The sequence below is a fragment of the Pan paniscus genome, chromosome 9, assembly GCF_029289425.2.
Source record: "Pan paniscus chromosome 9, NHGRI_mPanPan1-v2.0_pri, whole genome shotgun sequence".
NCBI classification, from domain to species: domain Eukaryota; kingdom Metazoa; phylum Chordata; class Mammalia; order Primates; family Hominidae; genus Pan; species Pan paniscus.
In genome coordinates, this window is record NC_073258.2 from 19,759,118 (window position 1) to 19,776,383 (window position 17,266).

At 50.2% G+C, this 17,266-nt stretch overlaps 1 protein-coding gene and 1 pseudogene across 9 annotated transcripts in view; both read right to left on the reverse strand.

The window, feature by feature from the left end:
* Positions 1 to 17,266, reverse strand: part of ABCC8 (ATP binding cassette subfamily C member 8) — an 83,966-nt gene that overhangs the window by 32,617 nt on the left and 34,083 nt on the right. For 5 of the 9 annotated variants that reach the window (XR_004665018.3, XM_034932231.3, XM_034932232.3 and 2 more), the window contains exons 11-16: positions 6,733 to 6,773; positions 5,341 to 5,486; positions 3,156 to 3,261; positions 2,880 to 3,062; positions 2,458 to 2,533; positions 1,640 to 1,745 (exon numbers count right to left, since the gene is read on the reverse strand). Coding sequence is in view for 8 of the 9 variants with exons in the window: in XM_034932231.3 (XP_034788122.1) it covers positions 1,640 to 1,745; positions 2,458 to 2,533; positions 2,880 to 3,062; positions 3,156 to 3,261; positions 5,341 to 5,486; positions 6,733 to 6,773 (658 nt within the window). In the remaining variant the exon portion in view is untranslated. The remainder of the gene's footprint in view (positions 1 to 1,639; positions 1,746 to 2,457; positions 2,534 to 2,879; positions 3,063 to 3,155; positions 3,262 to 5,340; positions 5,487 to 6,732; positions 6,774 to 17,266) is intronic. The other 4 variants (XM_008971484.4, XM_024930812.4, XM_024930811.4 and 1 more) reach the window with 1 other exon arrangement.
* LOC129393349 (succinate dehydrogenase cytochrome b560 subunit, mitochondrial-like) lies at positions 6,787 to 17,266 on the reverse strand (annotated as a pseudogene).

Here is a 17,266-nt window from a genome sequence, read left to right on the forward strand (position 1 = left end):
CTCACGCTTATGAAAAACCTGACACCTTCAATAATTTTCCCCTAGAAATGATTGGTAGGGAAAGCTTGCCCTTCTGCTGATTGGCTGCAACTTTTATTCCTAAATGAGTACTCCAAAGCCCAGAGATCCCTTTTTCCCTTGGCTACCAGAGGGCACAGAGCCAGGTTTTATGTTGATGGCTGTAGTTGTCCTCTGCCCAGGCTGCTGAACATCTTTTTACCCTCTTCATGTCTCAGTTCCTATTTTCTTACCTTTTTAAAGGGTTTTATTTTACATGCATCTTTTTTTTATTATACTTCAAGTTCTGGGATATACGTGCAGAACGTGCAGGTTTGTTACATAGGTATACACATGCCTTGGTGGTTTGCTGCACCCATCAACCCTTCATCTACATTAAGTATTTCTCCTAATGCTATCCCTCCCCTTGCCCCCTACCCCCAGACAGGCCCCAGTGTGTGATGTTCCCCTCCCTGTGTCCATGTGTTCTCATTGTTCAACTCGCACTTATGAGTGAGAACATGCGGTATTTGCTTTTCTGTTCCTGTGTGAGTTTGCTGAGAATGATAGTTTCCAGCTTCATCCATGTCCCTGCAAAGGACACGAACTCAACCTTTTTTATGTCTGCATAGTATTCCATGGTGTATATGTGCCACATTTTCTTTATCCAGTCTATCATTGATGGGCATTTGGGTTGTTTCCAAGTCTTTGCTATTGTGAATAGTGCTGCAATAAACATACGTCTGCATGTGTCTTTATAGTAGAATGATTTATAATCCTTTGGGTATATACCCAGTAATGGAATTGCTGGGTCAAATGGTATTTCTGGTTCTAGATCCTTGAGGAATCACCGCACTGTCTTCCACAATAGTTGAACTAATTTACACTCCCACCAACAGTGTAAAAGCGTTCCTATTTCTCCACATCCTCTCCAGCATCTGTTGTTTCCTGACTTTTTAACGATCACCATTCTAACTGGTGTGAGATGGTATCTCATTGTGGTTTTGATTTTTACATGAATCTTTTATCAACTAGTTTCAAGTGCTTCTTGGAAGTAGGTGGGTATAAATAATAGATTCGTGATTGACTCAGCCTGGGGTTCTGGCTCTTTAATTAAGACAGTGATCTTTGCCCAGAAACCAACATTTATTGGTTACATCTGGATCTTCAGAACACCCACTTATGGTGTGTATATCAGTGCAGCTCAAGACCAAGCTGGAAACCAATGTTGGTGTTGCAATTTCCCACACTGGGAAATTACTGCCGTGCATCTGAGTAACCATGGGATTCAGAGTCTGACAGAACTGAGTTTCAATTCCAGCTCTGCCACTTATTAGCTGTGTGAATTAGGACAAATAGTTTAACCTTCCTCTATAAATGAGAATTGAGAACAGTATGGACCTTGCTAGTTATCATAAAAATTAAATGAAATAATGCATGCAAAGGACTTAGCAAAGAACCTGCGCATAGTAAGAGTTGAATACGTACTAGCGATGATGATGAGAATATCAATTAGCAGCATTTACTGAGTCCTCACTGAACACAGAGTGGGCCCTCCAATAAATGTGTGTGCATCCTCAACTGAGGAGGATGGTTAAAAGGAGATTTCCCCTCCACTGGGCCCTGAGGATACATGCATTACCTGCTCCAGAAGACAGCCCCTGAGACCTTCTGCATCTCCCCCAGTGCGGCTAGAAGGAGCGAGGACTTGCCGCAGCCCACCTGCCCCACGATCATAGTCAGCTGGCCTGCAGGGAGGGAGGGTGGCAGATGTGAGTGGGGCCGGGGGAGTCTGAACAACCATTACCCAGAAAGACAGACAGACAGATGCACCCAACCCTGGGGCCCCTGTTTTCTTTCTTCCTACCTAGAATCCCCAGAAAGTCCTCTCCCTCTTTAATCCTTTCCTTCTGGGAATCAACATCCTCCTCTGGCTCCCCAGGTCCTTCCCCCTCTCTGATTTCCTGCCCCGCCACCCTTCCTAAGCACTCGCTTCTCCTTTCCCACGCTCCTAGTATGAGCCCAGGCTCCTTGTGGTCCCAAGAAACGCCATCCTGGGTCCCACCTCCAACCCACCTCCATACTTTGCTCATGGCTGCCTCTGCCAGAAAATCCTCCTGCCTCATGGCCTCAGGGACTTTGTCCATTCTCAGAAACCCCACCACTTCCACTTGCGTTCCTTGGCTACCCACTTCTGATCTTTTTGTGCATTACCTATACTGTCTGCAATGGATGGTTTGACATTAAGGCTGGCAATTTTACCCTGTCCTTAGTGCTTCACTCCCACCCAGCACACGGAAGCCTCTAGAATGTAGCCTTCCCCTTCTATAATATACCCAGGGCATCCACCAAGAATGAGCAGAGAGTAGGTGCTCAATAAATGCAGCTTTGTCTTTTTATCTCTATGTTATTCAGTGGGACATGGGGAGGGGCATGCTGGAGGGGTGGACTGGGCCATACCTCGGGGGATACGAATGGTGATGTTGGACAGTGTGGGGATTCCATCTGGGGTCCACGTGAAGTAGCCTCCCATGATCTTCATTAGGCGTGTCCCACCGCCCAGGAGAGAACAGAAAGGCAGCCAGTTCTCAGTGAATAGTCTCTGGCTTCCCCTCCTCCATGAAAGCCAAAAGACACTGATTCCAGCCCCTGGATCACTTCCAGAGCAGGGGAGTGGGAGACTGGCCTTCTCATGCTGACCCTTGCCTAAGGCTGGGGGTCCCCCCACTTGGTGGTCCCTGGTTTCTGGACTCCTATGGACCGTACAGGCGGGCAGGGTGACCTCTGCAGAGGACTAAGCATGCAGCTTTCTGGCTTTCCAGGTGCTGAGCTCCCTCTGGGAGTTGGTGCTGGGTGGCCAGGCATGGGGCAGCAGGACTCACCTGGACACAGCAGTTGTCAGCATCGCCATCTGCACTGGGGACTAGGCTCTGCAGTGGGCCGGTGAGGCCCCGACAATCCTCCCGGGCTGGACGCTTGCGGTTCACAACCCTGAGGGGCTGGGGGTGGTTTGGAGGTGAGGACCCACTGGGCTGGGAGCTGTGTAGGGAAGGGAGCCCCTCTTCCTGGGAAAAAAGGCAGAAGTCCGACACAGCAGGCCCAAGTTTTGGGCCTTAGAGGACCATGCTGGGAGTAGCAAGGGGAGGCCGGGCACTCACCACCGCCTGGTACTTGCTGGCTGGGCCCTGAGGTGTGGGCTCATGGGGGGCACACTGCTCCTCACGGATCTCTGCACTGGACAGGAACTCGCTTAGCTTTTGCACGCTGCTTGGGAAGCACAGAGACACCCCTCACCCCTGCCAGGGGCAGAGGGGAGGGGAGAGGGCGCAGCCTGATAGAGAGCTCTGAGCAGGATCTCAGGCCTGAAGTATAGTCCCACAAAGCCCACACTGAAGGGGGCAGACCAGTGGGCATGGGGGCAGGTAACTGGTGTTACCAGGGTTTGCTAGGGTTGACCAGTCAGCTGGAATAGGCTGGGGTCTGGATTGGAGGTGAGATTGGTTAGTTTTAGGGTTAATGTTGAAGTTAGTTAGTCTGGGTTATTAGACTGAAGGATGGTTGGTGTTGGATTGGTCAGGGTTAAGGTTAGTTAGGACTAGGATTGGTAAAGAATCAATAGCTAGTATTTTGTGAGCATACACTATATGCCAGACACTGTGTTAACTGTTTTGTAGCATTATGTAATCGGATCCCCATAACAGCCTGCTGGAGGAGGTGTCATTACGAGGAAGCACTGGAAGCTTCACTCTTCCAGTTCATTCTCTCCCATCCTGGAGGTGTGAAAGCTTTCTGGGAAGCTCAGGATTGTTTGTATTCCCCTTTCTTCTCTTTTGCTAAATGTCCAACAGGCCTGGGGCAGACAAGCCATCCCACCCTCAAGGCAAGGTTATTCTGGGGTGTAAGTGAGCTGTGGCCTGGAGTCACCCTTTCTGTGCGCCACCCCCTAGATGGGAGGGGCAGACCACCAGGCTCTGCCTTCATCCCCTGTCCAGCCTCCCTCCCCCACAGGCGGTGACTGGGAAGAGTGGAGCTGGCCCTCATCTCTTGGGGTGAAGCTTCAGGTAGTGTCCTGCGCCCACCTTCAGCCAGAGCCTGAGCTGCCTCACTGAAAAGGCCTCTGCTACTCTGGTGTTCCATTCCTGGAAACAGTGGGATCCAGAGTGTTTGAAAATATGTTGGGATCAGTGCAACAGTTTTCAGGCAGGTGCAGCGTTCTTAAATCTGTGGTTTCTACACAGAATCATAGGGCTGGAGAGTGGGTGGTGGGAGGAGGGGTGATCTTCAGACCCCACAACACCCTGGTCAAGAAACTGAGTCAGCACAGCCGACTGTGGAAATGGGAGCTAATCCCTGTTTAACCAGCTACTGCCTGGTCAGATACTCCTTAGAGCATAATTTTGCTGAGTTATGCCCCATTCCATCTTTGAACCCATGCTAGAGTCTCCCCCTGCAAGCTACCCTCTCTATCAGCTACTTCATTCCAACAGCTACTCCTTCCTTCCAGCTTCCCAGTGCCTGCCAGGGTCCCATGAGACAGGGGTGTCACCTTCCTCAAGGCTAAAGACACAGAGGACATTTGTTACTGACTGGTTCTCTGGCCATGGGTAAGGACAAGCCAGCCCTCCATAGAGGCATGACAGGCTCTTGCTTTCAAGGAGCCAGAGCTACTTCAGAGGCCCAAGGACATCTTCTCACTCCAGACAGGGCATTTCCCAGCCAAAGCCTCAGCCTTCTACCTTCAGGCTTTCATTCCCAAGAGGGCAATGCCTCTGGGACAGTGGCAGAGTCCCCATGAGGCTCTAGAGCCTGGAAGTGGGAGCCTCCAAGAGCTGTGGGCCAATCAGAGCAGGACCCAGCGCTTGGGGGAAGCTGTTTCACTGGCTGAGGCTGTGAGGGCTCAGGGGCTGTGGAAAGGGTAGGGGATACTTGGCCTGGGAAAGATAGACACAGTGGATGCCTTCTGATATCCGTGGGGCAGCCACGTGGGGAAGGGATGGCCTCATTCTTGGTGGCTCTGGAGGGTGAAGTTAGGACCAGTGGGTAGAATTTAGGAGGATTCCACATTTGGCTCAACACTGGTTTTTTTTTTTTTTGAGTTGTCGTGAAAGTGACAGTGAGTCCCCTCTCCTGGGAGGTATGTAAGCAAGTCCTTGCTCAGGGATGGCGAGCTGGGAAACCATACAGGCAATGTCCCTCTGACCAACCAGGACCAGCTACAGCAAGGCCCAGCAATGGGGGTGTGTTCCGGAACCAAACAGCTGTGGTTTGGCCATCACTCGAGCAAGCCCTGAGGCTGACACAGGACCTGCCTGCCCAGTGCCCTCGCCCGGACCCTCCCCTCACCTCACTAGAGCTTTGACGGTAGATCGGACCACACTGGACAGCAGGAACAGCGGTGTGACCAAGATATGGAAGAGGGAGAGGGAGGCAAAGGCCACGGAGGGCGAGAAGTCGGCCTCTTTGAAGAAGCTGACATGGCCCACGAAAGTCTGTGGACAGAGGCACAAGTGAGGCCAGGGTGGCCCAGGGTGTGGGTCCCTCCCACACTGGAAACGCTCAGCACTGGAAGGGAAATGAGAGGGCTGGCAGGGAGCAGGCTCCTAAGAGGATCTTTTAGTTGGAGACGTCTTCATCATCCCCACAGTCATCTCATGGAAACGTCCCCAACAAGTTCAGGACTTCAAGCTGGAGAGCAGGGGCTGCTCCCTCCCTGTCCTGGCCAAGACTCCCTGTCCTGCCCAGTCTTGGCTGGGAATAAGCAGGGAGGAGATCTCGGGTTAGGTCAGCACGGCCCCCTCCGCAGACAGCAGGCGGGGTGCTCATCTCCCCAGTCCTCATCGGGATAACGTAAACAGAGTGATTACGAAACTGCGCAGTGCTTTGCCCCAGCCACCTGGCTGGCTCAGTGGCCTCTGTTACCCACAGTTCCCCCAGGAGCCAGGCCAGGAACCAGCTCAATAAATCACATTGGAAGTGAATTCCCGAGTGTATCCGACAGGCTGTGAACTCTACACAGCTCAGGGACACTGGCCCCGGGGGAAATAAGCAGATCTTTTTAAGGAACTGCAGCCATCACAGAAGATGGGGATGGGAGGCTGGGTGAGGGGGCTGCAGGCTCGTAGGGGCCCAGGCCTTTCTGTAGGAGCATGCTGCTTGACCCCCATGGCTCAGCTCACACACAGCTTTTATCAAAATTGCTTTAGAAAGCCACCATCATAATATTCAGTGGCATGGAGAATTGTGTGTGGCATATTCTTAAATTTAAAAGAGCAGGTTGCAAAACTGCATGCATAGCACATTCCTATTTTTGTAGAAAATGACATATCATAGGCCTTAAAAAAAGACTGGAAAGAAACACATTAAAAATGTTACCAGTGGGATTATGGGTGATTTTAATTCTCTTTGCGCTTTCTGTTCTGGATTTCCCATCACTTCTACAATACACGTTTCACTTTAAAAATTAAAAATTTGGATAGCTATTTTTTAAAAGAAAGTTTAATTTCTCTAAATACTAAGCCTCTGTCCGGTCTTCCAGGCCTGGAGGCAGAGGCCCCTGTTCGGCTGGAGTTGGGGAGGGGCCACACCCTCTATAAACTTTCGATCCTATTTTCAGTCTGGCTGTGGAGCCTGTCTTCTGAGGCCCCTGTGCAGAAAGGCCAAATCTGGGCAGCCTGTCACTGCAGACGCCCTCCCCCTCCACCCTACCCCCAAGAGATGGAGAAAGGATCCACTTACTATGAGGACAGCTGCAATGGGGATGGCCGTGTTCATGAAAACTGCAGAGGAAGCACAGGGAGGCGTTTAGTGGGAGGAGCGTGACAGCTACACATGGAGATGCCCAGGATGGCTGGAGGCAGCGCAGTCCAGTGGGGCCAGCCTGTGGGGCACAGCTCCAGTAGGCTAGGGGCAGAACTCTAGCCCTGTGGCACTTCCAGTTCCTCACCCCATTTCCCTCAGGACTCTTGTCCCAGGTACCCCGGCCCCCGACTCTGGGGCTTAAACTGTTAAGTCACTCCGTGTGGACAGGGTGAAGTTAGCCCCACGGGAAAGTGGTGGGAGAAGGATGGGAGAGTTGGCTGGCTGTGGCCAACTGTGAGGTCAGGAGCATGTGTTTCTGGGGGCACCAAGCTGCCACTTCTTCCTCTGCCTTTGGCTCCTGTGTCCCCCCAAGCCAGGCTCTCTATGAAGCTTAGAGGCTTCCTAATCTCCCATGGCTCTTGAGAAAATTTCAAACTCATTCTCACTGAGGTATTAGTAACTAAGGACAGCTTAAACAGGATGTCCCTTAGAGTCTGTGTGCGGGTGGGGTAGCTGGTTTGCTGCAACAGAGGCCTCCTCCTTATTCTGTTAAAAATGTGGCCTTTAGATCAGTCACAGGGACTCCAGGAAGAAAAGAGAGTGGGACTTGGTGTGACAGAAGGGCAGAATCCCTGCTACTTATAAGCTGTGTAACCTAGGGCATGTCATTTACCTTCCCCGTGCCTCAGTTTCCTCATCTGATTTTTGTAAACTTACAAATACTTGTTCATACACCCCAGCTCTTTCCAAGGTCAGAGGAGATAACATGGGTAACAGGCTCTGTGACCCCCAGGTGCTGCCTACACATCATACCTCATGGGCTACTAGCTTAGCCCTGCTCCACAGATCACCCCTCCTCTGGCCTAGGGTGTAAAATGCTCAACAGTGCCCTGATCCCAGGCCTAAATTTCCAGAGAGAGCAGCCCCCCCATGGCATAAGAGGTAACCATGTCAGCTGCCACCTTCCCATCTATCCTCTTTCATTCAAGGATCCCCTTCCAGGGCAGCCCAGAAAGGAGTCTGGTTCTGCCATTAGCCAAATTAAAGCAGAGGGACCAGGAGTCAGGAGCCAGAAGCCAGAGGCCAGGGCTCTGCCTGTGCACATGGCCCCTGTCTAATGAATGGCGAAGTCTTGGACACTCTGATGAAGTCCAGATGGTCAATACCAGTCCAAGAAGTTGACTGCCCATTTACTCCAAGAATCCTGCAGCAGTCAGTACATACAAAGCATTGTACATCAGAGATGTGGTCCCCAACTTCAGGGAATCCCAAGTGGGTGGAAGGACATGGCCTCTGCCCTTAGGGGATTCCCAGTCTGAGGACGGAGACAGGAGCTATGCTCCCAGGAAGTTCCAGATACAATGGGGAGACAGAGTACATGCCCCTTAGGAGTTCTCAAGCAGATGGGAAGGACATTGTCCCCATCCTTGGGGAATTCCTAATCTGATGGGGAAGGCAAGGCTCCTGCAATTGGAGAGGTCCCAGTCTCCTGGAGGATGTATGGCTGGAGCCCTCGTATGGCTGGGGCCCTGGCAGATGGCGAATTTCTCTGCCCATGAGGCTTTTAATCAATACCAACATCATACATGCCTGTGCTTTAACTGCCCTTCCTCATGAAGGCTGGATGGTTTCCAGGGCCCACTACCATGCCACAGCCCTCCCGCACCGTTTCCGGCAGGAAACAGCGTAAGTATTATTGGTGTTCCCACAGCATAAGGGACCCAGATCTAGGACATAGGACATAGTGCAGCCATTACTGGCTGAGGAGGAGAGGGAGGAGGATGCCCATCAGACCTAGGACCTTGACCATCACCAACTACATAGTTCTAAATGTGAGGTAGCCTCGCCCCTCCCCTATGGGGTCAGTCACTCCAAGGAGCAACTGGGAGGGCAGGGGCCTCTCTTCTGCTCCTCCCGGCCCATCCCCATAAATAACCAATAAGGAGGGGTCCTGTGCACCCATCCCTCAGCCCCTGCTCCAGGCCAAGACCCCTCCTTCACATTCTGGGGCTTGACTCCCAGCCAAAAAATAGGCTGAGTGTTGGATTATAAATTGCTACAACGCTCTTGGAAAGCAATCTGGTGCTTTGTAGCTAGAGCCACACAGAAGTTCAGACCTTCTGATCCTATAATCCGTCTCCAGGGAATTTATGCTGAGTAATCATTCAAGAGCAGCGCAAAGCCATCAGCAAGATGGTATTAGCTTCAGCTAACACAAAATTCAATAAAACAAAACCACAACCACAGCAACAGCAACAAACCATCCCAAACGAAATAAACTGGAAATGTCCAACAAGAGGGGCTGTTGTAGTAAATGATGGTGCATCAGCTGTGGGGGAGATTTTGCAGTCAGAAAACGTGATAATTGACACTTCATTCTACTGCACATTTTCCCTGGTCATGGTTTTTTTAATTTAATTTTTTTCAATTTTATTGTCTTTATTTTTGTAGCTGCCTGAACTCCTTTGAGGAATGAGACAAGCTATAAATAAATTTAAAAATGAACATCCCAAAGCTGATGCAGCAACATGGAGTATGCTTCTGATATAATTAGCTTCTGCCCAGTTCTGGCTGTTGTATGGAGACGCTAAAGAATGAAAATGTGATTTTCCACTTCTTTCACCCTCTCCTTGAAGGACAGCCTTTGTGCAGGGAGTTCTGGGTCCCCTTCATGGCTGGGGCTGGGAGAGTAGAATCATCAGCTGTGTGTGTTCGTGTGTGTGTGTGTGTGTGTGTGTGTGTGTGTGTGTGTTTTGCAAGAAAAAGAAATAACCTTTAATATGTTCAATGATAATTTTCTGGATCTTCCTCTTGTGTCAAAAGCTATACATTTTCTCCTCAAAGCAGCAGCTGCTCCAAGAACTAACTAGCCCTCTTTATCTCCCTGTAGCTGGGATAGACTAATTCCCCTCCACCCCCACCTCTCTTCTTTCAATAACACTGCGTAGGTGTTAATGGCCTGGGCTCTCACCAATGAACAGAATTGTCCTTTAAGCCAGCAACCCACAGGCAGTGGCACCCAAAGCCTCACCCCCAGCCCCCAGGGCAGAAGCCACACAGCTGGCATTGTTTCCACTGTCTCAGGAAGAAGGAGCCAAAAGCTGACCCTCAGCACAAATCAAAGGCCAATATGGAGACAGAATAACCACTTCTAGGCCCAGAGTAGGCAAGCTGTAGGCAAAAAAGGGGAGTTTTTCAGCCACCCCATCTTTAGAAACAAGGGGAAAACTAGACCCTTTTCCACTCTTATGGTCTACAAGGTACTCTACTGCTCCAAGGGGATCTAAAAGCACAAAAGGATTTAAACAAATAAGGAGAACTTTTCCCAGGCTGGAGATAAAAGTGAGAAACAGAAAGATGGGTGAATGTAATAATGTGTAGGAAGATGATGCTGGGAACCTCTGTTCTTCACATGGCTGCCAGCCCTACAGAGGACAGTACAGTAAGAACCAGGACAACCACTCCAGATTGGTATAGCTGGAGAATCTTCAGGCCTTTTCCTAGGTCCCACGTCAAGTGTCAGACCCCATTCCAGGTATGATACATGAGAGGGAAGATGAGTGCAAACTTAGCTGTGTGGATCAGTGCTGGCCCCGGACACAGGGACTTCACGCGTTCCAAATAAGACTCAAAGTTCCCAGGGAGTAACAGGGCCAACACGCCAAAAAGAGAGACCCCTGCACTCAAAGCAATACCAGTGCCACAGTGGCAGATGGACATCGCCATGGGAAGAGACCAACTGTAGATAGTGATGTGGGGAGATTTGGGACAGTTTGAACTTGTGTTCTTATTCCAGAACTGCCCCATCTCTTCTTTGGCTGTGATTCCCAAAGGAACAGCATTTCTGGTACAGAGCTGAGGGCTAAAGTGGGCTCGGAGGCAATGACAACCAACATGTCTCAGCAAGAGCGCAGCCATCTTGGGTTCCGGTCTGGATGGAAGTGACCAGCTACTTGTGTTTTAAAGATCTCTCTGAAGATCATCTTTTGGGGCTCTGGGGTGGATGTGGCTGGACCTGGGAAGTCTGGGGTTGTTACAGGCTCTGGCACCTCTCTGAGCACAATAGTCGGTCCTGTGCCCTAGCTGGGGGTGAGACAGGAAGGCAGGGAGCTGGGCATACAGCTGTCATGGGTTGAAGATCTGAGGCCTCGCCCTCATTTTCCTGAACCACATAAAGTTCTATAAGGTTCCAAGGTGGTGGAGGGGTGGGGAATATAGCCAAGAATAGATTTCTGTCCAACTCAGGCCCAAGGTGAGGTGACTCACCTTAATTTGATTTAGAAAAAAACAAAAACAAAAAGAAGAACATGATAGTGCTCAGATCTTGAAAGTTAAGGAGGAAGAACTATGTGAAATAACGGCAAGTGAAACAGGATTATAAAACCTTCTTCTTGTGTAAGTGCAATGCTGTTATGGAAAAGTTTAGTTGCGTGTAGGCTGGCCTGAAAGGCTGCCATCAAAACTGAAAGCCCTTCTGCAATAGTGTAGAGACATGGGTATTTTTTAGAATATCCTTTCCAAAAATATCCCTTAAGACTTATCCATTCAAGGCTGGGCACAGTGGCTCACGCCTGTAATCCCAGCACTCTGGGAGGCCAAGGTGGGTGGATCACCTGAGGTCAGGAGTTTGAGACCAGCCTGGCCAACATGGTGAAACCCCATCTCTACTAAAAATACCAAAATATTAGCCAGGCGTGGTGGCGCATACCTATAATCCTAGCTACTTGGGAGGCTGAGGCAGGAGAATAGCTTGAACCCAGGAGGCGGAGGTTGCAGTGAGCCGAGATTGCGCCACTGCACTCCAGCCTGGGCAACAAGAGTGAAACTCTGTCTCAAAAAAAAAAAAAAAAAAAAAAAAAAAAAAAAAAAAAAAAAGACTTATTCATTCAAAAAAGGTCTCCCTGTTCCAGGCCTTGTGCTGGTGTGCTGGGTTCTGGGTTTACGGTAGTAAATGATTGTGTAAGTTTTTCATACCCTCAACCCTTGCCCCATACAAAACAAAACAAACAAAACAACAAATCAACAAACCTGAGCTGGGATCAGATCACCCACTCCCCCTGGCTTTGCCCAAGGAATGTTTTCTGGCCCTTATGGGCACCAGCCTGGCATTGCAATACCAGGAGCTTTTCATTTCCAAAGCATTGATACATGTTCCAGAAGTTACGTGTCAGAGAGGCTTAGCCAGCCATTTGTACGTCTGATTAACTTCAGCTTTGTTGCCTGTGCAGGGCCAGGGGAGGAGCATGCAGGCTCACAGCTTGGGCCTAATTGCAAGATGCATCTGCAGGAGGGGAAGTGTATTTTGAGGTGCACGGGGCTATTTCCCATTCAGTCCAATAGTCAGTGCAGTCAACAGAGGGGGAAGGAAATCAGGTTAATGGTGTCAGTTGCTGGCAGCTGAGGAAGTGTGGCAGGAGGCATCTCAGTCAGACTGATCTTTACCTCCTTAATTGATGGGTGCCCCAGCTCTCCCTCAGCCATGCTCCCCACCAAGCCAGGCCAGGATATGCATAAGCAGCCCACTGTGGCTGCACCAACTGGCAGAAGGGCAGGTAGATATTGAAGAATTTCAGGCCAGGCACGGTGGCTCATGCTTGTAATCCCAGCATTTTGGGAGGCCAAGGCAGGTGGATCACCTGAGGTCAGGAGTTTGAGACCAGGCTGGCCAACATGGCGAAACCCTGTCTCTACTAAAAATACAAAAAAAATTACTCGGCATGGTAGAAGGCACCTGTAATCCCAGCTACTTGGGAGGCTGAGGCAGGGAGAATTACTTGAACCTGGGAGGCAGAGGTTGCAGTGAGTTGAGATTGCGCCACTGCACTCCAGCCTGACAACAGAGTGAGACTCCGTCTCAAAACAACAACAACAACCAAAAGAATTTCAGAGATGCTGGGGAAGGAAGGGGCACCAGGTCTCCAGGTCATGTTGTTTTTCTCCACTGCCTGTTCTGAGTTAGCGCCTCCACTGAGGAGGACAGAGGCTTCTCCCACTGCAACCCCAGGCCTGGCACACAGAAGGTGGGCAGGAAATATTTGTTTAAAAAAAATGAATGGAAGAAACGAAAGGCCCAGGGTCAGGTGAGTAACACAAAAGAGAAACAAGGGCATTTGGAATTGACCCTGTGGCTCTGACCACATGCACAGCCACTATTCATGGGCATGATCAATCTCCCACAAGACTGGGAGGGCCAGGGCCATGCCTGCTTCTTCTTTAACATCCAGAACCTCCGTAGAGCCTGGCACAGAGGAAGCGCTCTGGAATGGGTGCCTCACAATGGACAGAATGAACTGGCAGCATATCGAGTGCTTGCCTGATAGGACCTAGGACCCCTTTGTCACCTCTACAAAGCTTGTCCTCAGATACAGAGGAATCACCTAGAGTTATGCTGCTTCCGCAAGGAAAAAAAAGATTGAACTGACTTCTAAAGGAAGAGACCACAGCCCTTGTCTCCAGCTTCCTCCCACTGTGTCTTCTCCTCATTGAAATCCCACCGTCTTGCAAGGTACAGCCCACATCGCCCCTACATGAATCTCTGGGTGAACTCCCAGCCCACATGGACTTCCTTCTCTGTGCTTCGCCTTTTGCTGTGGAAGACCTCACTGAGACATTTCAATTCACTGAGAGTCAGTCCTCTCTGCTGTAAAATGGGACAATAGAGCAACACACCTCACCAAGTTGTTATGAGGATGAAGTGCAATCACGCTTGCTAGGCGGCAAGCATGGAGCTGGCCACACGGTTCTGCTCTCGCTGCCACACTGTTCTGTGCATGTTAACTCTGACTTCTTAGTGGAGCATAAACTCCCAGAGAACGGGGAGAACATCTTATCGTTTTTCCCTTCCCTCCTTCCTGGTGCTTGGCACAGAGTGGGGCACATGAATAGGGCTCACTCAACATCCACTGAGCAACTTATATTTCTATTTTTATTCAACAGGAAATATCAATTCTGGATGTGACTTTTGATGCCAGAGAAACTGTGCCCATTCATTCCCTTTTCAGCCCCCTGTTTTATCCTGTACCAGTTCGGGACTCCATACACAGCTACTCTCAGTGATATTGATGGCGAGACCATCAGACAGAGTCACAGGTAATCTTGCCTGCCCAGAAGTCTGACGGTGCCGCATATGAGCAGGATGGGCCCCAACAGGAAATGTGACTCTGGGGCTCCTCTGCAGCGTCAGGACTCCAAGACTGGCGCCAGGGGTCAGAACAAGAGATGCCCCATTACCTCACGCCTAATGACCTGTGTCTTGATCCCTGGTAACAGAAGGCAGGAAGTCCAGAGGAGGTAAATGAACACGCACTCAAAGCATATGCCTGCAGCCAGGAGGTACCCTGCACCCTACCACCCGTCTCTCTCCCCCTCCCACTGCTGACTAACGGAGGGAAAAAAAACACATCCTCGGAAAGGCAAACACACTGAGCAAACAGCACTTGACTTTCAAAGCTCTCCCCAAGGGCTCTCCCCTTTCCCCTCCTCCGCTGCTCTCTTCCAGGGACCAACCTGGGCTGCTCTGTTTCTCTCCCTAGGTGACTTGGACAGGTGAGGAGTCCTGGGCGGGCTCCTGCTTGGCTCCAGAGCCCCTTTTTTCCAGAGTCTTCTCAGCTCTTGACAACATATCCCTAGGTCCTCCTGGCCCCAGGCCCATCACAAAGCCACGGCTTGTCTTCTGGGGGCTCTGGGGGACAATGAGCACCCACTAGGTAGGGTTCAGTGGGCTAGCCTGGGAACTCACACATCTTTTGATGCTGTTTATATAAGAAAACATGTCCCAGGCTGCAGTTTGGAATCCAGGAGATGAGTACATATCTCTTAGGAGCAGTCAAAGCAGATGTCACCTGCCCCCACTACATGACCTGAGGCTGCCCCAACTTCACTGCTTGCTGTGCCAAGAACCTTGGGGACCCAGTGCCCCTACTTTCCTTGTTGTTTCCCTTCCCTCTCTCTATCTCAGCAACGACAAGCCTGCTCTACCCCACCCTGTTGTTCCTGGGAGAGGAAGTCCCCCGGCTATCGGGAGAAGCCCTCTCCCACCTCGGCAGCTGTTCCTACTGCTGGGAACTGTCTCTAAACCTGTACAAAACTGGGGGGCTATACACAAGCAGGGGGTTACTCTTCATGTAACCAGCCTCCAGGGGCAGGCAGGACTGACAGAGAGAAGGTTGAAGTGGGCCTGGGGCTAGGGACATTGGCTTTTCTGAGCTCCCTAGATGTTCCTTCTAAATTTCCCCTGTCTATGGAGTGCTTAGCCTGAGTGTGTTTGGAGGCTCTGAGAACCACAGGGTCAGGGATGAGGATAACGGGGAGAGACCAGGAATTTGGGGTGTCTTGGTGAAGAATCCAGGAAACAGTGGTTGCCTGCCATGCTCACAGCTCCATTCTGAGAAAATCAAATGCTAGCAGGACTTTCTGCATAAAACGCCATGGCTTGCGCCATGTATGGCAGACGGCCCAGCCACTGATGACTAGACCACATTCCCTGCCTGAGGCATAGGACACCATGGTCTAGCTGGACACAGGGAGGTTGGACTCCTGGGGTATTCATGGCCAGCCCCATACTGTGAGAACACTGCTGTGGGATATTTCCCCAGTCCCCTGGACAGGGACATGCCTTGGTGCCCATGTTTCCAAACTGTCTTGGGGAGTGGGACAGCTTGGTGGCCACCTAGCTCCATCAGACTCTCTCTCTAGGCAGCAAGAATGCCAAGAATACGCAGATGACCTGAGTGACCGTCTCATTCTCCATGAGACTTGTTGTATGGGTCTATCTGGGAGACACTACCAGCACCCCCTCCATTACCACCTTCCCTCCCCCACCAGGTGTGTCTCTTCCTGGCACCAAAAGAACCAATTTTAGTTGGAGGAGGTGGTCAGTAGCCTCTCTTAATTTCCTACCCTAATTCTACTCCTTTCAGAGCCCAGAGATTTTTTTTCTCCTAAGAGGAAATGGACTCATAATGGTGCCCCATGGTGTCCTAAGTCTTCTTCACCCCACAGAGGCCCCCAGCTCTTTGTGGAAAATAGCCTGAGACCAGGAGTTAAGAGACTTTGGAGGATCTAGTCCGAGCCATGCTACTAACCTCAGGAGGGATCTCAGGAACACACTCCCCTCTGGCCTTAATTTCCCATCTGTAAAATGGTTCTACCAACTTACTCTCTTTGCCACGTTCTGTGTAATCCCCACTCATCTGTCTTCTAATTCAAAAATTCTCTCTTCAGCTATACTCATTCATGTAACCTGTGCACTGAGTAAGTTTTGGTTTCTTTTTTGTTTTCTTCTTTCCAGGGGCTTCCACTTGGCCATAATGACTCTTAGACTGGACAGGTCAGGGAACTAGTGTGAAGTCAGCTGGTTGCTAAATATCTACATCCCAATTATGCACTTGGGAAGTAACCACCATGGGATGGGTCCATGGAGCCACGAGACCAACTGTGAGATAAACTTGGGCCAGGACTCCATGGATCACCTGACCTCCATAAGCCCTCACTCTGACCAGGGGACCATTGTTCACTGAATTAATTTCCATAACTAAAATTTCAATTTCTAAAAAATCTTTTGGGCTGGGCTCAGTGGCTCATGCATGTAATTCCAGCACTTTGGGAGGCTGAGGCGGGTGGATCACGAGGTCAGGAGTTCAAGACTAGCCTGGCCAATATGGTGAAACTCTGTCTCTACTAAAAATACAAAAATTAGTCGGGTGTGGTGGCGTGTGCCTGTAGTCCTAGCTACTTGGGAGGCTGAGGCAGGAGAATCGCTTGAACCTGGGATGTGGAGGTTGCAGTTAGCCGAGATTTTGCCACTGCACTCCAGCCTGGGTGACAGCGAGACTCCATCTCGAAAAAAGAAAAAAAAGTTTTACATTCTCAGTAAAATGGTTTCAAGTATATGGGACTCTAGGACTTTTACCAGTTTTGGTCTTTTTCTTCTTCCTTGGCTTGGGGTTCCCAAACTACTTAGTTAATACAAATTCAGTCCCTACACCTGTGAGTACCTTCAGCTTGGGCTTCTGATATTTAAGGATAACTAGTCTTTTTCTTTTGCATAGCCCCAAGTAGATGGAAGCTTTCTTGTAGCTTCCCCAGGGCAATGACAGCTCAGTCTGACTTATTAAAAAGTCTTCATTCTTAGGAGAGTTCAAAACTGTGGTCATTTACTTACTTGCTGCTGTCTGTCAATAACATATCAGTTCCACGAGGAATGAAACTTCATCTCTCTTCCTCATCACTGTATCCTGAGGGCCAGCACAGTGTCCAGCACATAGCAGGCTTTCCATGCATGTTTGTTGGATAAATGAATGAAGAGTACTTTGATTTCTGGGAGCTTAGCTATCAGAGCCAGTTTGAGGCTCCCCTACTGAGTCGGATAATCTGAAGGCCTCCTGCTTCTGTCCCTGCACCCCCTCTCACCTGAGCTCTGACACCCTCTCCTTGCATGTAGGCAGCAGCACCCAGGGCTGGCTGTGTGGGG